General features: G+C 45.6%; 1 protein-coding gene across 1 annotated transcript; it reads left to right on the top strand.

The window, feature by feature from the left end:
* Window positions 1-13,205: 13,205 nt before the first annotated feature.
* Window positions 13,206-13,725, top strand: LOC102178826 (interferon omega-1-like). The gene has a single exon (XM_005683616.2). The coding sequence runs from the start codon at window positions 13,206-13,208 to the stop codon at window positions 13,677-13,679; it is 474 nt and encodes a 157-aa protein (XP_005683673.1). The 3' UTR covers window positions 13,680-13,725.
* Window positions 13,726-18,893: the final 5,168 nt, after the last annotated feature.

Here is an 18,893-nt window from a genome sequence, read left to right as displayed (position 1 = left end):
ATACTTTGGCCACCTCATGCAGAGTCGACTCATTGGAAAAGACCCTGATGCTGGGAGGGATTGGGGCAGGAGGAGAAGGGGACGACAGAGGATGAGATGGCTGGATGGCATCACCCACTCGATGGACATGAGTTTGAGTGAACTCCGGGAGTTGGTGATGGACAGGGAGGCCTGGCATGCTGCGATTCATGGGGTCGCAGAGAGTTGGACACGACTGAGTGACTGAACTGAACTGAACTGAACTGAAGATGTCAGAATGTTAGAAAAGTATCCACTGTGTAGTTGATGCAGAACTGAGTGAAAACTGGGTGGAGGATGCGAATGTTGCCATGCTTGGAGACTGAGATGGATGTGCTAAGGCTGAATAAAATGGTACGTGCTACTTAAGGATCTACTATAGCTGTGATATTCATCTGTATTGACACAAACTTTGAACTCAAATAAACTCTCCCACTGGCTGGTGACCCTGCACAAGGATTTAACGCCTCACTGAGACTGCACGTGGCCTGACTTGACAACATCAATGCAAGGCATAGGTCAAACAGCCATCAATGATGGAAATGTTCACAGTGAAGCCACACAGGGCCTGCCAGAAAATGAAGAGACAATCAGGAAAGGGTTAGGGATTGGGTGGGTGGAAAGAAGGGACACTAAAAAAGCAGGGAAAGAAGCCCCCTGGGTGGGAAGGAACAGGGATATCCCTATCAGTTCAGTTCAGTCGCTCAAGTCGTGTCTGACTCTTTGCAACCCCATGAATCATAGCACGCCAGGCCTCCTGTCCATTACCAACTCCCGGATTTCACTCAAACTCATGTCCATCGAGTCGGTAATGCCATCCAACCATCTCATCCTCTGTCTCCCCTTCTCCTCTTGCTCCCAATCCTCAGAGTCTTTTCCAATAAGTCAACTCTTTGCATGAGGTGACCAAAGTATCGGAGTTTCAGCTTTAGCATCAGTCCTTCTAAAGAACACCCAGGACTGATCTCCTTTAGAATGGACTGGTTGGATCTCCTTGCAGTCCAAGGGACCCTCGAGAGTCTTCTCCAACACCATAGTGCAAAAGCATCAATTCTTTGGCGCTCAGCTTTCTCCACAGTCCTTATCACTAATCAAGACTGGCATCCTGCAGTCCATGGGGTCGCAAAACAGTTGGACACACGACTGAGCAATGAATTGAATCAAGCCTGTCCCACTCCCTGACTCCCTTCCCAACTATCTGATGCTGGCGCCACCTGTTGGTGACTGACTAGAACACTGACACAGTGCAATGGACTTGCGCCATCCTGACAAGTGTTTGGGTGTAGCCTGGGGACTGATAGTGGAAGAGGGAAAGCCAGCCTTTGAACACAATCAGGGCTGTTCTGAGGCCTCCCAAACTCCTTTTTGGCCTTCCTTACAGCCATTCTTTCTGATATCGTGCAGGATCTTGTACGCAACACCAACACCTGGCCCATCAGGGTTGAGGTGTCCTCTGTGGGCTTCCCAGGTGGCATTAGCGGTAAAGAACCCGCCTACCAGTGCAGGAGACATAAGAGACCTGGGTTCACTCCACTATTCTTGCCTTGAGAATCCCATGGACAGAGGAGCCTGACAGGCTACAGTCCATAGGGTTGCAGAGTCAGACATGACTGAAGGGACTTGGCACGCACCAGCTGGATCGTTAGTTATATGCTTGATACAGTCATGGGATAACTTCTTCAGGACACAGAAAGCACATGCACCGCAGGTGGTTCTGCAATTCATGACAAGAGTGCGATTTTTCTGGCCTTACCTTGGGACCACTACTCACTCACTGAAACCAAGGTGACCAGAGAGTCCAAAGACTTTCCACATCCCTCTCCATCCACATGACCTGGGTTAGCACCACTGAAGGGCAGAGTGGCGTGATGGCTGAAAAAGAAGAGCCACAAAGAAGTGGAGTCACCTAAAAGGCATCTCCATGAAACAGAAAAACAGGAGCCACTGAGCTCCCTGTGGTGCCATTCACCTGAGGAGAGAGGGGGTCGGGGTCAGTGTGGCCACACCAGTCTTCAGCTGCCTTGGCTCCCATATCCAGGCCGTGAGAATCAGCCTTTATCGCCTACAGATAAGTTCACACAGAGCAAGTAAAGCCCAGGGAGAATTACTACCTGCTTTTTTATTATACAATTAATAACACCTGTCACTCATTCAAAGACAATCTGATTCTTTCTAACTTGAAGTTCGGACAGGATGAGTAACCATGCACGCAGAAGACCCAGGACTAGGGGAATTGGAGGAGTGTCTCAGGACAGTGACCTTCATTTTGCTCCCACTGACGAAGGACTACTCACCAAGAGAGGCGGTGGCTTAGAGTGCCCGTGACTGGCCATGGGTCACATGACAAGTTACACCTGACTCACAGATCTTTCGCTTTTCCTTAGGAGCTTGGTCTGCAATCTGAAGTCATACCACTAATACAGCCTAGGCATCCCACCCTCTGACCTCCGTCTTCAGTTTCTCCAAATTGTCTAAATTGCCCTCCAGTGGCCAATTAGTCAAGGAATTACAGTCTGTGGGTCTTTAGTTTCTTATTCTCCATCACCAGCTCTGATCTGTTCTCTCTCTCCATGTAGATGTTATGGGCTGAAATGTGTATTCTATACACATTTGTTTATTAAAAGCTCAACATCCAGTACCTAAGAATGCATTGGGATTTGGAGGTAAGGCCTTTAAAGAGGTGATTTAAGTTAAAATGAGACCCTTAGGTGGGGTCCTAACCCAATATGACTAGTGTCTCCCCACCTCCCTCCCACCCCTGCTGGATCTTAGTTCCCCTACCAGGGACTGAACCCATGCCCCTCGAAGTAGAAGTGCAGAGTCCTAACCCACTGGACCACCTGGTGTCTGCCTGGTGTCCCTCACAAAAGGAAGAGAGACCAGGATGGGCACCACACAGAGAAAAGCCATGTGAGGACACAGCAAGAAGGCAGCTGTCTGCGAGCCAGGAAGAGAGGCTCCGGAGAAACCAAATCTGCCTATGCCTCAATCTCAGATTTCTAGCCTCCAGAACAGTGAGAAAATAATTCTCTGTTGTCTAAGCCACCCAGTCTGCCGGCATTTTGGTTATGGCAGCTTCTGGAAACTAACAGAGCGGACTTCCTGGTCCATCAGTTAAGCAACATTTTTCAGGCCCTCATGTCACCCTTGTGTCTTCACTCCTGTCTGGCAGAAGTCAAACCCTCTGCCTCTTCCACACCTGACCTCAGGTACGCGGTGGAGACCTATTAGATAAAATCATGCCAACGAGTATATCGTGCTACCATAGTTCTATGGTCTACGACTAATGGGCCTCTCCAGTACTGCATGGAATTCATAATTTCATTCACCCTATATCTTTGGTAAGTTCCCTCTGCATGCACTGAAGGCTTCCCAGATGGTGTAGTGGTGAAGAATCCGGCCTGCCAATGCAGAAGATGCGGGTGCCATCCCTGGGTCAGGAAGACCCCCTGGAGAAGCACCCCACTCCAGTATTCTTGCCTGCAAAATCCCATGGACAGAGGAGCCTGATGGGCTACAGTCTATGGGGTCGCAGAGAGTGAGGCATGATGTAGCTAGCACACACAGGTACACCTAGGATACATAAGTGAACATAGTGATAAGGCTCCCTGGTTTTTTGGAGCTTATATCTTTGGTTCCACCATCAACTCTCTTATTCTTCATAAACGATTTCAAACATTCTCTTTAACAAACTTCCATTCCCTCAATCTCAGATGTGCTGGATGCCACTTCATAAAGGAAGTAAAAGCCACTAGAAGAGAACATTTTTGTCCCCAAAGTCAAAAACAATTACCACCTTTCTTCTCCTTCCTCCTTCCTGCTAGAGTGATAAAAGTTTCCCAGATGGTAGTCCTTTGAGTTTCCCAGCTGGGAAAGGTGCTTTTATTGCCCCAGGCATGTATATTTCGGTCTATTTTGTGTCTTCTAGCTGAAATAGCTATTTTTTTCCAGAACATGCATCACTGTTCTATTTCCAGTCTCAGGTGCTTAGGCTTTACTTGGTACTCAAGAGCCATTTGGGAAACTAATGAAGAATGAGGGGGCTGGCTGGAGAGGGGCCCCCCACAGCATGTCCTGGGACAGAGCCCCCAGAAAGGACCAGACTCTGAGGCATGCTCCCTCAGGCTGTCTACCAGAGGCCACCACAGCTTTCTCCTCAGGAACCGTGTTCTGCCTCTGTGGCTTCTGGAAGACAAGTGCTGGAGACTCGGCCTTATAGATTAGGTTTGGGCACAGCTCTCTGGACACGTGGGGAAACCTGCGGTGCACCCTGTCAGGGGGGTGCTGCTCTCAGTTCTCTATCATGGCTCTGCAGCCAGGGCTCAGCTCCGTGGCCTCTGAAGCCACTCAACCCAGGGGAAGCCTTGGAACCTCAGCACACCTGTGCTCAGCCTCAGCCTCAGAACAGAAGCAGCGTTCTTCAAAGGGCTGCTTGTAGTCTGGGCCTGCTGGAGCAGGCACCTCCTTTCTCTGCTGCAGGTCCATGGAGATAACCATGGTAATGATATTTAACACAGAAAAATGCATATAATCCCCAAATCTCATCTACTAACTGGAGAATATTCATATATCCTAATAATGTAGTCGTGAAGAACAGAATAAATAGGCAAGCACTTTACACAAATTTAAGGCCTGGCCCTGTTAGAGCTGCCACATAGACTTGGCAAATAACACTGTCCAGAGCCGCCCTCGCCCGTCCACCCCATGCGCCTGAGTCCCAGTGCCAGGAAATATCAAGACTGGCCCAGGGAGACCTCAACAAGGCCCCTATCCACTAAAGTTGAGGGGCTGGCATCTCAAACTGTCTCTGTAGGATCAATATTCTTTTTGGATATGCTTTCATATAATTATACCAAAGGTATCACTGTACCTTCTATATATTTATCATGGAAATCTTTTCAAGGAAGTTCACACAGATTGTCCTAATTTTGTATTTGGGGTGTGATATACTTTAACTGACTACTTAATGCTTTTTTCAGATGTTTTAAACTTAAGGATCAGAGAAGTTAGCATCTCCCAAATGGGGCCTCCTGGACAAAGGGATGTCTGCAGGCATATGAAGGAGCAGTGCCCAGGCTCCGATGCTAAGGCTGTGTCTATCACAGAGGAGAAAACGCACAGCATGCTGGAAGCTCTTTCTGGAGCCCCTAAATCTTAGGCAAGTTGTTTGGCAGATCAAAACTACTCTGTGAAATGTATAAATAAATGATACAAATAATTCCAATGTTCATTTCACTTAACTTCAGACTACCTCTGGTGACAGTATAGGTAAAATAATATTATAAAGACAAAGAGAACTTGTAAGGAAAAAATACAGTAAGGGATGGGAGAAGGGGATGTTTCCAGATTTTCAGACATAATTTTCACAACACTTCACATCAAAAATTCCTCCCAGTGTTGGGATTAGGTTCAGGCAAGTTAGAAAGTTGCCTCAAATAGAGAGGGGGTGACAAATGTCTTAGTAATGTGGTAAAAATATACATTAGTGAAATATTTTAAAAAATTAAAATTAATAATAAAAGTCTTGATAACAATATATAAAAATTATAAATAAAGACAAGATCTGGCCCCACAACTTAAAAAGTCTAAGAGGTGTACAAGGGCGGGGGTGGGGGCGGTGCTGGGAGGGGCTTGTGGCACAAAGTTAAATTGTGACAAATTTCATGCATTCTATGAATTACTCACCAAAGAAATCTAAATGTCCCTGTTAAATATCTGGACACTTCTCACATAACATTAGTAAAAAGTGGTGTGATGTGTTTACCTGAGATACTGAAGCTTTTATAATGAAAATTTTGGTCACTTTTCAGTCTCAATACATATAGAAGAATTTGATGAAAATTTTGATCCTGTCAAGAGAAAAAGAGACAGCCCCATAAAAATGTGCCAATAAGATGGCTATCACTGTTGTCAAAGAAAGACAGCAAAATATTGGACTGCCATAGAATTGTAATTTCAACTAGGGGACAAGAAAAATATGTCCTATAATTTGGAAATGCATTATGGATGAGATGGAGAAAAGAATTAATACGAATCAGAAATTCATATGCTGTCTCTCCAAAACTTTCAGCAAGCTAAAATTATATTACAACAATTCTCTTGACTGAAAGTGAGATAAGCAAAGAAGTAATTCAAAAGTGAAAAAGAACTAAAAAGCCTCTTGAAAGTGAAAGAGGAGAGTGAAAACGTTGGCTTAAAGCTCAACATTCAGAAAACAAAGATCATGGCATCTGGTCTCATCACTTCATGAGAAAGAGATAGCAAAACAGTGGAAACAGTGTCAGACTTTATTTTTGGGAGCTCCAAAATCACTGCAGATGGTGATTGCAGCCATGAAATTAAAAGACGCTTACTCCTTGGAAGAAAAGTTATGACCAACCTAGATAGCATGTTGAAGAGCAGAGACGTTACTTTGCCATCAAAGGTCCATCTAGTCAAAGCTATGGTTTTTCCAGTGGTCATGTATGGATGTGAGAGTTGGACTGTGAAGAAAGCTGAGCGCCGAAGAATTGATGCTTTTGAACTGTGGTGTTGGAGAAGACCCTTGAGAGTCCCTTAGACTGCAAGAAGATCCAACCAGTCCATCCTAAAGGAGATCAGTCCTGGGTGTTCATTGGAAGGACTGATGCTAAAGCTGAAACTCCAGTACTTTGGCCACCTCATGCGAAGAGCTGACTCATTGGAAAAGACCCTGCTGCTGGGAGGGATTGAGGGCAGGAGGAGAAGGGGACGACAGAGGATGAGATGGCTGGATGGCATCACCCACTCGATGGACATGAGTTTGAGTGAACTCCAGGAGTTGGTGATGGACAGGGAGGCCTGGCGTGCTGTGATTCATGGGGTTGCAAAGAGTCAGACACGACTGAGCGACTGAACTGAATTGAATTCTGACAAAATTATTGTTCAATTTGTCTTCAAAAGGTCAGTAAATTATAACAAATTCTGGTTTGTATATGAATAAAATGTTTAAAGTTAAAATAATCTGAATTTTAATACACACATGTTTCAATACTTTTAAACTACTGTAACGCTGTAGGATTCTTTATGAGTTACCAGGGAAGCCCAAAAGTGAAAGTGTTAGTCTCTCAGTCCTGTCCAGCTGTTTGCGACCCCATGGACTGCAGCCCACCAGGCTTCTCTGTCCATGGGGCTGTCCAGTCAAGTATACTGGAGGGGGTAGCCATTCCCTTCTCCAGGGGAACTTCCCAACCCAGAGATAGAACCCGGGTCTCCTGAATTGCAGGCAGATTCTTTACCGCTGAGCCACCAGGGAGGCCAAATTAATCATTAAAATTTAATAAAATCATTGTAATAATATTCATCTCCAGATTGGAGATGTCTTTCCCCTTTCCCCCAGAAATAACCCTTAATCTGAAAACATATCACAACATGCTCTGATTTCCAGCCGTCAATCATAGCACGAACGGGCGCCGGTGTAAACCGCTCTGGCCAAAATCTCCTCCCAGGAAGGGGAGGGTGGACGCAGAGGCAGAAAATGCAGGAACTGCAAGGCTCTGAGCGAAGCCGCGGCAAAGTTCCCCTGGGCATTCGGGTGGGAAAAGGAAGTTTACTCACGGCTCCCACGGCCCCACGCGCTCCCTGAGCCCCGGCGGCGCCTCGCAGGGATCTCCGGCTGGATCAGGCGCTCGAGTTCGCGGCGCTGGAGGCGGGTCTCGCTGGGTGGGCGTTGTCGTCAGTGCGTCATGGCGAGTTCGGGCGCCCCCTCCCGGCCGCTGCGGCGTAGCGAGGGCAGCTTTGAGAGCTTTGTTGGTTGAGTTGGATGCCTGCGACTCAATTTCACTAAAGCGCTGAGTTTGGGGATTCCTGGTTTCTCAGAGGATGGCAGTGGTGATGATCACCATTCTCCAGGCCTGGAGAACATCATTCTTGTTGTCATCAGTGAAGGGGTTGGCAGCCACCCCCCCCCCGGGGGAGGGTGTTGATTATGCTGCATATTTATCCAGCTGCTCTGAGGACCTTCCTGCAAAGCGATGCTTAATTAGGCCAGAATTGTCATTTTCGGCACTTTTCTCATTTTTGTTTCCCCGCAAAAACTTTCCCTGTATATTTCTGGCATCAGAGAATGTCACAGCTTCGATGCTTCTTTTGTGTTATTACACTGGAAATGAAATACACTCATGGAAAAGTCTCAGTCCAACAGGATGTATTCATCTAAATGAGTCAACTCAGGTTGAAATAAAGTCCAAAGCTCAATCTAACTCTCTTCTTTAAGTCTAATAAGAAAACTTAAGAGCTGTGACCCCGTACTCTACTTTGACAGTGTTTAAACTGCACCAAAATATATCTAGCCACAACTCTCTGTATTTCTTTTTAAGATCTAATACATAAAGTTTGAATTCTTCCACAATTATTAACAGGACCATAGCTCTCATTTTCTGATGGTCTACAGATGATAGTAGCATAATATTGAACATGGGTTAATTCATACAGTTCTCTTCATTCTGTCACCAAAATATGCTGACTGCATAAATATCTGACGATGTGGATTCCAGGACAGTCAGGCAGGGATGGTGACTGCCCTCCTGGGAGCAGGGGCGAGGACATTGGAGGCAGGATGAGAGGAATGAGGCAGCAGGAGGTCAGAGCATCTGAGGGCCAGTACTCAGAGCTGATGCAGAGGAGGGACTGGGAGCAGCAGGAAGCTCTACTTTCAGACAATCTGGGGCTCCTGAGCATAACTGAGGTCAGACTTTCATTTCCTCTTCTAAAAAATCAAGACAACTTCAGTAGTGGTCACAGAGGATATCATGTTCATCAAATATAAAGTTTGCAAATTACAGGCTGAGAATCTGAACATAATGAATGATAGCAGCCTTTCATATCAATATAACCAATAGTAATGTCTTTAGTCCATTCTCAGTTCAACCAGGAGAAGCTCTGACTGTAAGGCCTTTAACACTGTCAGGGGTCTGCACGTTGAGGCCCCCAGTGCAAACCCTAGGAGACGGGGCTGCCCATAGGATTGTGAAGAAACAGAGCCCAAGAGTCCAGTCTTAGAGAAGTGCCTGGAACATTCTGGAAAATAATCTTACAGCACTTGAATCCTTTTGCAGAGAACCAGCACCTCAGAAAATTGTCAAAAAAAAAAAAAACCAAACAACTCACAAAAAACAAAACAAACAATAACAAAAAAAAACATGGCTGCTCTGTGAAGAATACAAATGAGATAAACTGCTCCTTACCTCATCTTAAGTTGGTCTCAGACCACCTCTGGTAATATTATTTTCAGACAAAGATTTTTTTTAAGGGTTAAAGAGACCAGGAAATAGTTATACAACAAGACAGGGGAGAGGATGACAAGAAACAGGACATTTCTATACTTTCATCCAGGGAAGATGGCAACAGTACTTCTTAAGCTATTTCTTGGGTTAGTATTGGGGTAAACTAAGAAAGGACTTTTCTTAAGTATGAAATGTCAGTCAGTTCAATTCAGTTCAGTCGTGTCCAACTTTTTGTGACCCCATGAATTGCAGCACGCCAGGCCTCCCTGTCCATCACCAACTCCCAGAGTTCACCCAAACACACATCCATCAAGACGGTGATGCTATCCAGCCATCTCATCCTCTGTCGTCCCCTTCTCCTCCTGCCCTCAATCCCTCCCAGCATCAGGGTCCTTTCCAATGAGTCAGCTCTTCACATCAGGTGGCCAAAGTATCGGAGTTTCAGTCTCAGCATCAGTCCTTCCAATGAACACCCAGGACTGATCTTCTTTAGAATGGACTGGTTGGATCTCCTTGCAGTCCAAGGGACTCTCAAGAGTCTTCTACAACACCACAGTTCAAAAGCATCAATTCTTCGGCACTCAGCTTTCTTCACAGTCCAACTCTCACATCCATACATGACTACTGGAAAAACCATAGCCTTGACTAGACGGACCTTTGTTGGCAAAGTAATGTCTCTGCTTTTCAATATGCTGTCTAGGTTGGTCATAACTTTCCTTCCAAGGAGTAAGCATCTTTTAATTTCATGGCTGCAATCACCATCTGCAGTGATTTTGGAGCCCCCCAAAATAAAGTCTGACACTGTTTCCACTGTTTCCCCATCTATTTCTCATGAAGTGATGGGACCAGATGCCATGATCTTAGTTTTCTGAATGTTGAGCTTTAAGCCAACTTTTTCACTCTCCTCTTTCATTTTCATCAAGAGGCTCTTTAGTTCCTCTTCACTTTCTGCCGTAAGGGTGAAACATAAGTATGAAATTTAAAAGGCACCAAATCTAAGATGTCAAGATAGATAATATTGTAATTCAATGTTAAAAAATGAAAATGCTAAAACACACACTGAATGAAACATCAAAATTTTAAATAAAGACAAGAAATGACCCTGCATTTGCAGGGCCATGTCTTGCAAAGGGAGTTTTCACGTCAATGAACTCTGGGAAATTTGTGTTTGGTCTATAAAATTCTTCCCAAAGAAAATGAAAATATCAGACCTGGTAAACTTCCTCAATGCTTTGTACAAGACATTGCCTCTTCTTCTTTCTCTGCTTCCTCCCTCCCTCTCTCCTTTCCATTCTTCTTTCCTTTCTTTTTGGCTGTACAGCACTGTATTTGGGATTAGCCCCCTAACCAGGGATCAAACTGGCACCTTCTGCATTGAAAGCTCAGTCTTAATCCTTGGACCACCAGGGACATTTCCACTAACTCTTCTTTCCACATGACACCCTAGGTAGGGTCCTGGCAGCAGTGTTTCAGAAACCCAGGTTAAATAAAAATTAAGACTGTCACAGAGTTACAAAAATTTGTCAAGCAAGGACAGAAATAATTAATGAGTTTGCTTCCAATAAAGCAAAGAAAGCAAAATTAAATTCTCAGTGTAATATAAAGAACTGTAGTTTAAACAGAATTCAATAAAATGCTATTTAATACTCATATACATTTAATACCATATCAGTTCAGTTCAGTCGCTCAGTCATGTCCGACTCTTTGCGATCCCATGATCGCAGCACGCCAGGCCTCCCTGTCCATCACCAACTCCCGGAGTACACCCAAACACATGTCCATCGAGACGGTGATGCCATCCAACCATCTCATTCTCTGTCATCCCCTTCTCTTCCTGCCCCTAATCCCTCCCAGCATCAAGGTCCTTTCCAATGAATCAGCTCTTCACATCAGGTGGCCAAAGTATTGGAGTTTCAGTCTCAGCATCAGTCCTTCCAAAGAACACCCAGGGCCAATCTCCTTTAGGATGGACTGGTTGGATCTCCTTGTAGGGTCTTCTCCAACACCACAGTTCAAAAGCATCAATTCTTCGGCGCTCAGCTTTCTTCACAGTCCAACTCTCACATCCATACATGACTACTGGAAAAACCATAGCCTTGACTAGACGGACCTTTGTTGGCAAAGTAATGTCTCTGCTTTTCAATATGCTATCTAGGTTAGTCATACCTTTCCTTCCAAGGCGTAAGCGTCTTTCAATTTCATGGCTGCAATCACCATCTGCAGTGATTCGGGAGCCTCAAAAACTAAAGTCAGCCACTGTTTCCACTGTTTCCCCATCTATTTCTCATGAAGTGATGGGACAAGATGCCATAATCTTTGTTTTCTGAATGTTGAGCTTTAAGCCAACTTTTTCACTCTCCTCTTTCACTTTCATCAAGAGGCTCTTTAGTTCCTCTTCCCTTTCTGCCATAAGGGTGGTTGTCATCTGCATATCTGAGGTTATTGATATTTCTCCCAGCAGTCTTGATTTCAGCTTGTGCTTCTTCCAGCCCAGCGTTTCTCATGATGTATTCTGCATAGGAGTTAAATAAGCAGGGTGACAATATACAGCCTTGACAGACTCCTTTTCCTATTTGGAACCAGTCTGTTGTTCCATGTCCAGTTCTAACTGTTGCTTCCTGACCTGCATATAGGTTTCTCAAGAGGCAGGTCAGGTGGTCTGGTATCCCCATCTCTTTCAGAATTTTCCACAGTTTATTGTGATCCACACAGTCAAAGGCTTTGGCATAGTCAATAAAGCAGAAATAGATGTTTTTCTGGAACTCTCTTGCTTTTTCAATGATCCAGTGGATGTTGGCAATTTGATCTCTGGTTCCTCTGCCTTTTCTAAAACCAGCTTGAACATCTAGAAGTTCACGGTTCATGTACTGCTTAATACCATAGAGCAAATATTTAAATACAGTCATTAAAATATTTCAAAATATAAACATTTTAAACAAGTTAAATACGATTAGTATTAATTGTATTTAACTATTAATAAATTCATACATTAAGAATACAGTGCTATGAGTGTTTTAATATTCTTACTTTTCAGTTAATTAATACTTACTCCCCCACTTCAAGGCCGATAACTTAAAAGACACCCTGAAAGTCCCAAAGCATCTCCAGGGGCGCACAGCTCCCCCGTCCTCGGCCCGGGTGGGGACCGCGCTCCGACTCACCTCCAGGGCGTCCCCAACACCGTCCTTTCGTCCGGTCGTCCGGTCGTCGCGGCCAAGTTCCCCATTCCCTGAACTGCCCCTTCATCGCGCCAGAAACTAGCCGGGATCTGTGAAATCGGCCCTAACTCGCTCTAATTCTTTGCCTCAAACCCCTTTGTAAACGTCTTTTCTTTGTAACGACATGCAGTGTCGCTCAGTTCTGTCCGACTCTTTGAAACCTCCATGGACTGTAGCCCACCAGACTTCTCTGTCCACGGGGATTCTCCAGGCAAGAATGCTGGAGTGGGTGCTATTTCTTGCTCCAGGGGACCTTCCCAACCCAGGGATCGAACCCAGGTCTCACACATTGCCGCCAATTCTTTACGGTCTGAGTCACCATAAAAGAACTTTGTAAAAATGGCCTCGCTCAAATTTCTGGCCGAAAAGAAAGCACACACACACACCAAACAAACTCAGGGGAAAGCAGAAGACGCAAGGTTCCGGGCTTGCCACCACGCAAAAATGTCTCCGGCGAGGGCTCGGAAGCGAAAGCTTCTTAGTGCACTATTAAAGCCGCACCAGCTTGGTCTCTGAGCAGCGACGCTTTTCCTCTCTGGCTGCCAAACCCGCCGAAACGAAGTCTCAGAACTCGCAAACACTCTTAAGAAAACCGGTAAGACCTCCTCCGCCTTGCGGCTTCCTAGAGAAGCGCTCTCCCAGGACCCGGCGAAGAAACCTTTCGCTCACTGATTGGTGGTGTCCGCGCGCCCCCTGTTGGCCCTCCAGTGAATCACGGAAACTCTCTATGGCCAAGATCTATTTGCTAGTGGCAGGAGTGATTCTCTGCTCCACCCCTGCTTGTCCTCTTGACAACAAAGAAATCTTCACACGTTTGAGACAGATGAAAACGATCCCCTCCCAGTCATGCCTAGAGCACAGACACGACTTCAAGTTTCCTTGGAGAAGAGGGAATATCACCCCAATCCAGATGACTCAAGGCACCTGTTATCACCAACTGATGCTCCAGCAGATCTTCAACCTCTTCACCATGGAGAGCAGCTATGCTGCTTGGAACAGCACCCTCCTCGACAAACTACTCTCCAGCCTGGGTCAGAGCCTGGAACAGCTGGAAGAAGTGACTCTGGATTGTCCCGATTTGGGAACTGATGTCTGGAAGTATTTCCAAAGAATCCATCTCTACCTGAAGGGAAAGGAATACAGCCCCTGTGCCTGGGAGGTTGTCAGAGTAGAAATTGAAAAGTACCTTTCCTTCATGTAAGAATCCTCAAGAAACGTCAACAGATACAATGAAAATTATGCTTGCGGCAATTCTTTACTCAATCAGATTGTTGTTTCCTTAACTCTCCAAGGTGATCTGGACTTCTGTTTGCTTACAAGCTGAAAAATATCTGAAATAAAAATCCTAGTTTTACAAAAACATTTAGACAGAAAAACAAAGTCTCTTTTCTTAAAAATAAACGATTTTATAACATAATGTAAAAGATCTTTATGTATTTGGGGGTATTTCTATTTTCAACATCTGAAGTATACTTTTTATGGAAGTTTTTAGGAGAGTATGTTGTTTAAGGCATTTGTCAGTTAACCTATTGTTCAGCCTCTGTAACAGGTGACCAGAAAAGTGTCAGGAATTTGATTCTAATGGACACTTTCCTTTCCTTCTTTGAAGAGCACAATGCAGGCCTTCTTGATCAAGTGACTCTTCTAGTTTGCTCTTCTCCAAAAAGTGAGTCAGGGAAATGGGTCCCCTTGTTTTGCAATTTTTCCATCATTAACACATGACTTCAGTTTTGTCTGTAGTACTTGAGTCTATTCTCCTTGAAGGCAAAGGGAAAAGATTAGTGGATCACATGGGATGTTTCCAAGGGCCAGGGCTACACAGAGGTAATAGCACTTCTGCTCACATTACCCAGCCCGGACTTACCCTCATGGGAGTCTCATTGCAAGGAAGTCGGGAAACAATTGGATGATTAAGACAGAAGGAGACAAGTTCAGTGCACAAGACCATTTTTTCATTTTTGCACTATTTGTCCTAATGGAGCTCTGGGTGTGTGTACAAGGGGAAAACCAATGTTCTTGCTTGCACACACTCTGATTTAAACTCTTATTTCATAGTTTCAGCTTGGGGAAGATGACAGAGCTGTCACTCAGAGTTCACAGGATCATAGTCTATTTGTGAGAAGCATTCAGGTTGACTCCCAAAGGCATAGGGCCAATGAGGAAAACATCTACAGCTGTAGCCAATGTGTTTCCTTACTACCTGAGGGAGACAAGGAAAGAGTGATCAGGCAGCTCCTTGCAAGCGTTATGCTCTGAGCCCGTATCTCCGAACCGACCGAGAGAGCAAGTCCACCGCAGTATTGCAAACGCAAGAAGGGAGTTTGTTTATTCCTAGCGCGCTAGGGCCCAAGTCTCATCCCACACAAGGGAATCTGACAAGAGCCCCGAACAAAGGAGTATGGCAGCTTATATACAGGCAGTTCTTTGTCTCAGTTACAGGAGTAGCTGGCGTTACATGATTGGCCAGGCAGGATGAGCGCATATCCTGTCTCTTTCTGGTAAACATGACTCAGGTCCTAGAGCCCGTCGTTTGGTCCCTAACATTCCCCCCTGTCCTTAGATCGTATAGAGGAATCTTTTTCTCCATCTTGAGACACTGTTTGATATTGTTGTCGAAACACAAACAGCTGTACTGTATTTATGCTTTTTTTTACAAAGGCTACAAGTCTATTGATAATACATGGGCCAAAGGTAAGCATTAGTAAAAGTATTAGCAGGGGTCCCAGCAAGGTGGAGATTAGGGTGGTCAACCAAGGGGATTGTTGAAACCAAGACTCAAACCATCTTTGTTGAGCCTCACGTTCTCGTTTACATTGGGCTAGTCCCTCTCTTATTTTGGCCATAGATTTTTTAACTATTTTTGTGTGATCAGCATAAAAACAATACTCTTTTTTTAGGGCAGCACAGAGTCCCCCCTGTATCTCCCCACAGATCTTTTAGTTATGCCTGGGCGCACCTGGACATGCCCAGAATGCATGATTTCGGAGCTTGCCCCTCTTTTAGGGTATATTTACCACCGGCTTAAGGTCAAAGTATAAGTCTGGCCACCAAGTATTTGGTGGATGTATTGCGGTGGTAGAGTTAAGCATCTCACGTGTTAGTCTATTTTGCAGCTTTCAGGTGATTTTGACGGGTTGATGTGGGTTTACTCTGGCAACTCCGGAGCAGGGTAACTGGGTCATCCACAAGACGGCCCAGCCGAGTTGTCCTGGTCCTGTTGGCACCTTCGAAGCTTTAGCCTCAAGGGGTTGGACGGGTGCAGAGATGCTTTCAATTTTTTCTTAGCGTCTTCTTGCTCTGCTGAAGCAGCTGGGCGTACATGGTTGCAATGCACCCAAGGCCCGATACCGTCGACCTTTAGGGCAGTTGGGGTGGTAAGAAGAACAACATAAGGACCCTTCCATTTAGGTTCTAGTGCCTTGGTTTGGTGCCTTTTGACCCATACCCAGTCTCCTGGGCCAATGTCATGTGAGGGAATAGTTCCCTTATTTTGACCCACATGTATTTTCCGGAGCAGTTTTTAGACATGAGAGTGCACCTTGCTTAAGGCCATCAAGGCCTCTTGGAATTGTCCCAACGTGGGAGGCGGTAGTTTTTTTCCTTTAAATATTGGACATACAGGGGAGGTCTCTCATACAGAATTGGGGTCAGATTAAGTTGATAAGGAGTATTACGCGCACGGAAGAGGGCGAAGGGAAGGAGGGTCACCCAGTCCCCGCCAGTCTCTGTAGCCAATTTAGTTAAAGTTTTTTTAGAGTCCGATTCATTTTTTTTACTTGCCCTGAGCTCTGTGGACTGTATTTACAATGTAACTTTTATTTAGTCCCCAGGGCTAGGGCAAGGCTCTGAACTATTTGACTCACAAAAGCAGGTCCATTATCAGAGCCGATGGTCACTGGCAGGCCAAACCTGGGAACTATTTTTTTTTTAATCTTTTTTGCCACTATCATCGCGGTTTCTCCCTTTGTGGGAAAAGCCTCTACCCACCCTGAGAAGGTATCCACCAACACTAACAAGTACCGGTAACCATACTTGCCTGGCCTTACCTCGGTGAAATCTATTTCCCAGTGTTGCCCTGGTCCTTTTCCCCCGATACCTCAGTCCTGCATGTTGTCCTTTTTCTGGCCTCATCTGTTGACGCGCCTTACAAGCATGCACTATGTTCTTTACAGTTGTCTGGTTCTGGGGAAATCGCAGGCGCACAGTTTGAAAGAGCATCAGAGTCTTCTTTTTTCCCAGATGAGTAGAAAAAGTGCAAATGCTCACATAGTTGCCGTCCCAACTGAGCAGGGAGTATCAAGTAGCCGTCTGAGTCTCGGTACCATCCATCTTCATCTTTTGAAGGTTGGTGTGTTTTTGGATCCAAGCAAGGTCTGTGGATGAATACTCAGGGGTTGGGGGCAGAGTTCCCATACCTGGAGGTGGAAGTCCGATCGCCAACACAGGGGTGATGAAATCTTCATCAGCTGCTTTTTGAGCTGCCAGGTCTGCGGCACGATTCCCTCGTGCCGTGGGGCTGTCACCCTTCTGATGTCCAGGTACGTGTACTATTGACACAGCCCGAGGCATCTGTACAGCCTCTAAAAGTCTACGGATTTCAGGCAAGTTTTTAATTTTTTTTTTTCTTCAGCTGTCAAAAACCCCCGTTCCTGATATATTGGGCCCTGGATGTGTACCATGCCAAAAGCATAGCGACTGTCAGTGAAAATAGTTATTTTTTTTTCTTTTGGCTCTCTCTAATGCTTGAATCAGGGCAATTAACTCTGCCTTTTGTGCTGAGGTATCCGGGGGAAGGGCCTCTGCCCATATCGTCTGTCCAGAGTCATCTACTACTACGGCTCCCGCCGTCTCTGTCCATCTTTTATATAACTGCTGCCATCTGTGAACCATTTTAGCTCACTGTTATCCAGTGGAGTATCAGTTAAGTCTTTTCGCATTGCTGTTACCCCCGGCCAGTATCTCATCACAATCATGGAGGGGGCTATTTTCCTCTGGATTGGGCAAAAGAGTGGCCGGATTTAGAGTGCAGGGCATTTGGAAATGAATCCGTGGGGTGTCAAGTAGCAAGGCCTGGTAGTGCGTCAAGCGGGCATTAGAAATCCATTTACCTGGGGGTTGCTTTAAAACTCTCTCTATGGCATGAGGAGTGTAGACCAAGAGTCTCTGTCCATAAGTCAGTTTATCAGCATCGTGGACTAAGAGCGCGGTGGCCGGCGATGATACGGAGGCAAGGTGGCCATCCAGCTGCCACTGGGTCCAGTCTCTTGGAAAGGTAAGCTACAAGTCGCTTCGATGGTCCCCATCTCTTTGTTAGTACCCCTTTTTTTATCCCCCGCTTTTCATCTACAAATAATTGGAAAGGCTTTAGATGGATCAGGGAGGGCAAGGGCAGGAGCTTCTAGCAAGGCTCGCCTGAGCTCTTGGAAGGCCTCTTTTATTGGCTCAGTCCATTCCCAGTCCTTGTTTTCTTTGGTCCCTTCATATAGGGGCCTGGCCTTTTCTGCAAACCCCAAGATCCATAACCGGCAATATCCCACAGTTCCCAGAAATTTTCTCACTTGTCTAGGGTTAGCCTGCTCAGGGATCTGGAGGATGGTTTCTTTTTATAGCCTGTGTTAGCCACCTCTGGCCCTGTTTTATTTTATAACCAAGGTATGTAACCTCTTGCTTGGCAATCTGGGCCTTTTTGGCACTGGCCCTGTAACCTAAAGTCCCCAAGGTTTGGAGAAGGTCGCCCGTTGCCTCTTGGCACTCTTTCTCTGTAGCTGCTGCCAGCATAAGGTCATCAACATATTGTAATAAAACAATGGTAGGGTGTTCAACCCAATACTCACGGAGGTCTTCGTCCAGGGCCTCAATTAAATAATGTGGGCAAGTTTTTGAAACCCTGTGGTAAGCGAGTCCATGTCAGCTGCACAGGGGTCTGACTACCGTCTTCCTGCTATTCGAAGGCAAAGATCTCTTGGCTTGCGGGGGCAAGAGGCAAACTGAAAAGGCATCTTTTACATCTAAAACAGTGTACCAAATGTAGTTTGGAGGCAAGTTGCTTAGCAATGTATAAGGGTTAGGAACCATAGGATGAATAATCATTCACCCGTTTGTTGACTTTTCGTAAGATCTTGAACGCGGTCTAAAATCAGTTCCCCAGGCTTTTTCACAGGCAACAGGGGAGTGTTCCATGGGGACCGGCACTTTTTAGGACCCCAGCGTCTATGAGCATTGTATATGAGGAGTAATTTTCTGTCGAGCCTCTTGACTCATGGGATACTGCCGTATCCTTACCGGGGAAGCACTGGCTTTCAGTTCCACAATGATATGGGGCCTCTGTTTGGCCAGTCCCATTCCTGCTGTTTCAGCCCAGGCCTGAAGGTATCTTTGAACCCATGGTTGTACTTCGGGGCTTATTGTCGCTGGG

This window comes from Capra hircus, unplaced genomic scaffold (genome assembly GCF_001704415.2).
Source record: "Capra hircus breed San Clemente unplaced genomic scaffold, ASM170441v1, whole genome shotgun sequence".
NCBI lineage: Eukaryota > Metazoa > Chordata > Mammalia > Artiodactyla > Bovidae > Capra > Capra hircus.
Note: the sequence above shows the minus strand (reverse complement) of the source record. Positions and strands in the feature narration are given on the sequence as shown.

What these genes read in the sequence shown, in the direction of transcription:
- LOC102178826 (XM_005683616.2), top strand. Translation starts at nt 13,206, where the DNA reads ATGGCCAAGATCTATTTGCTAGTGGCAGGAGTGATTCTCTGCTCCACC.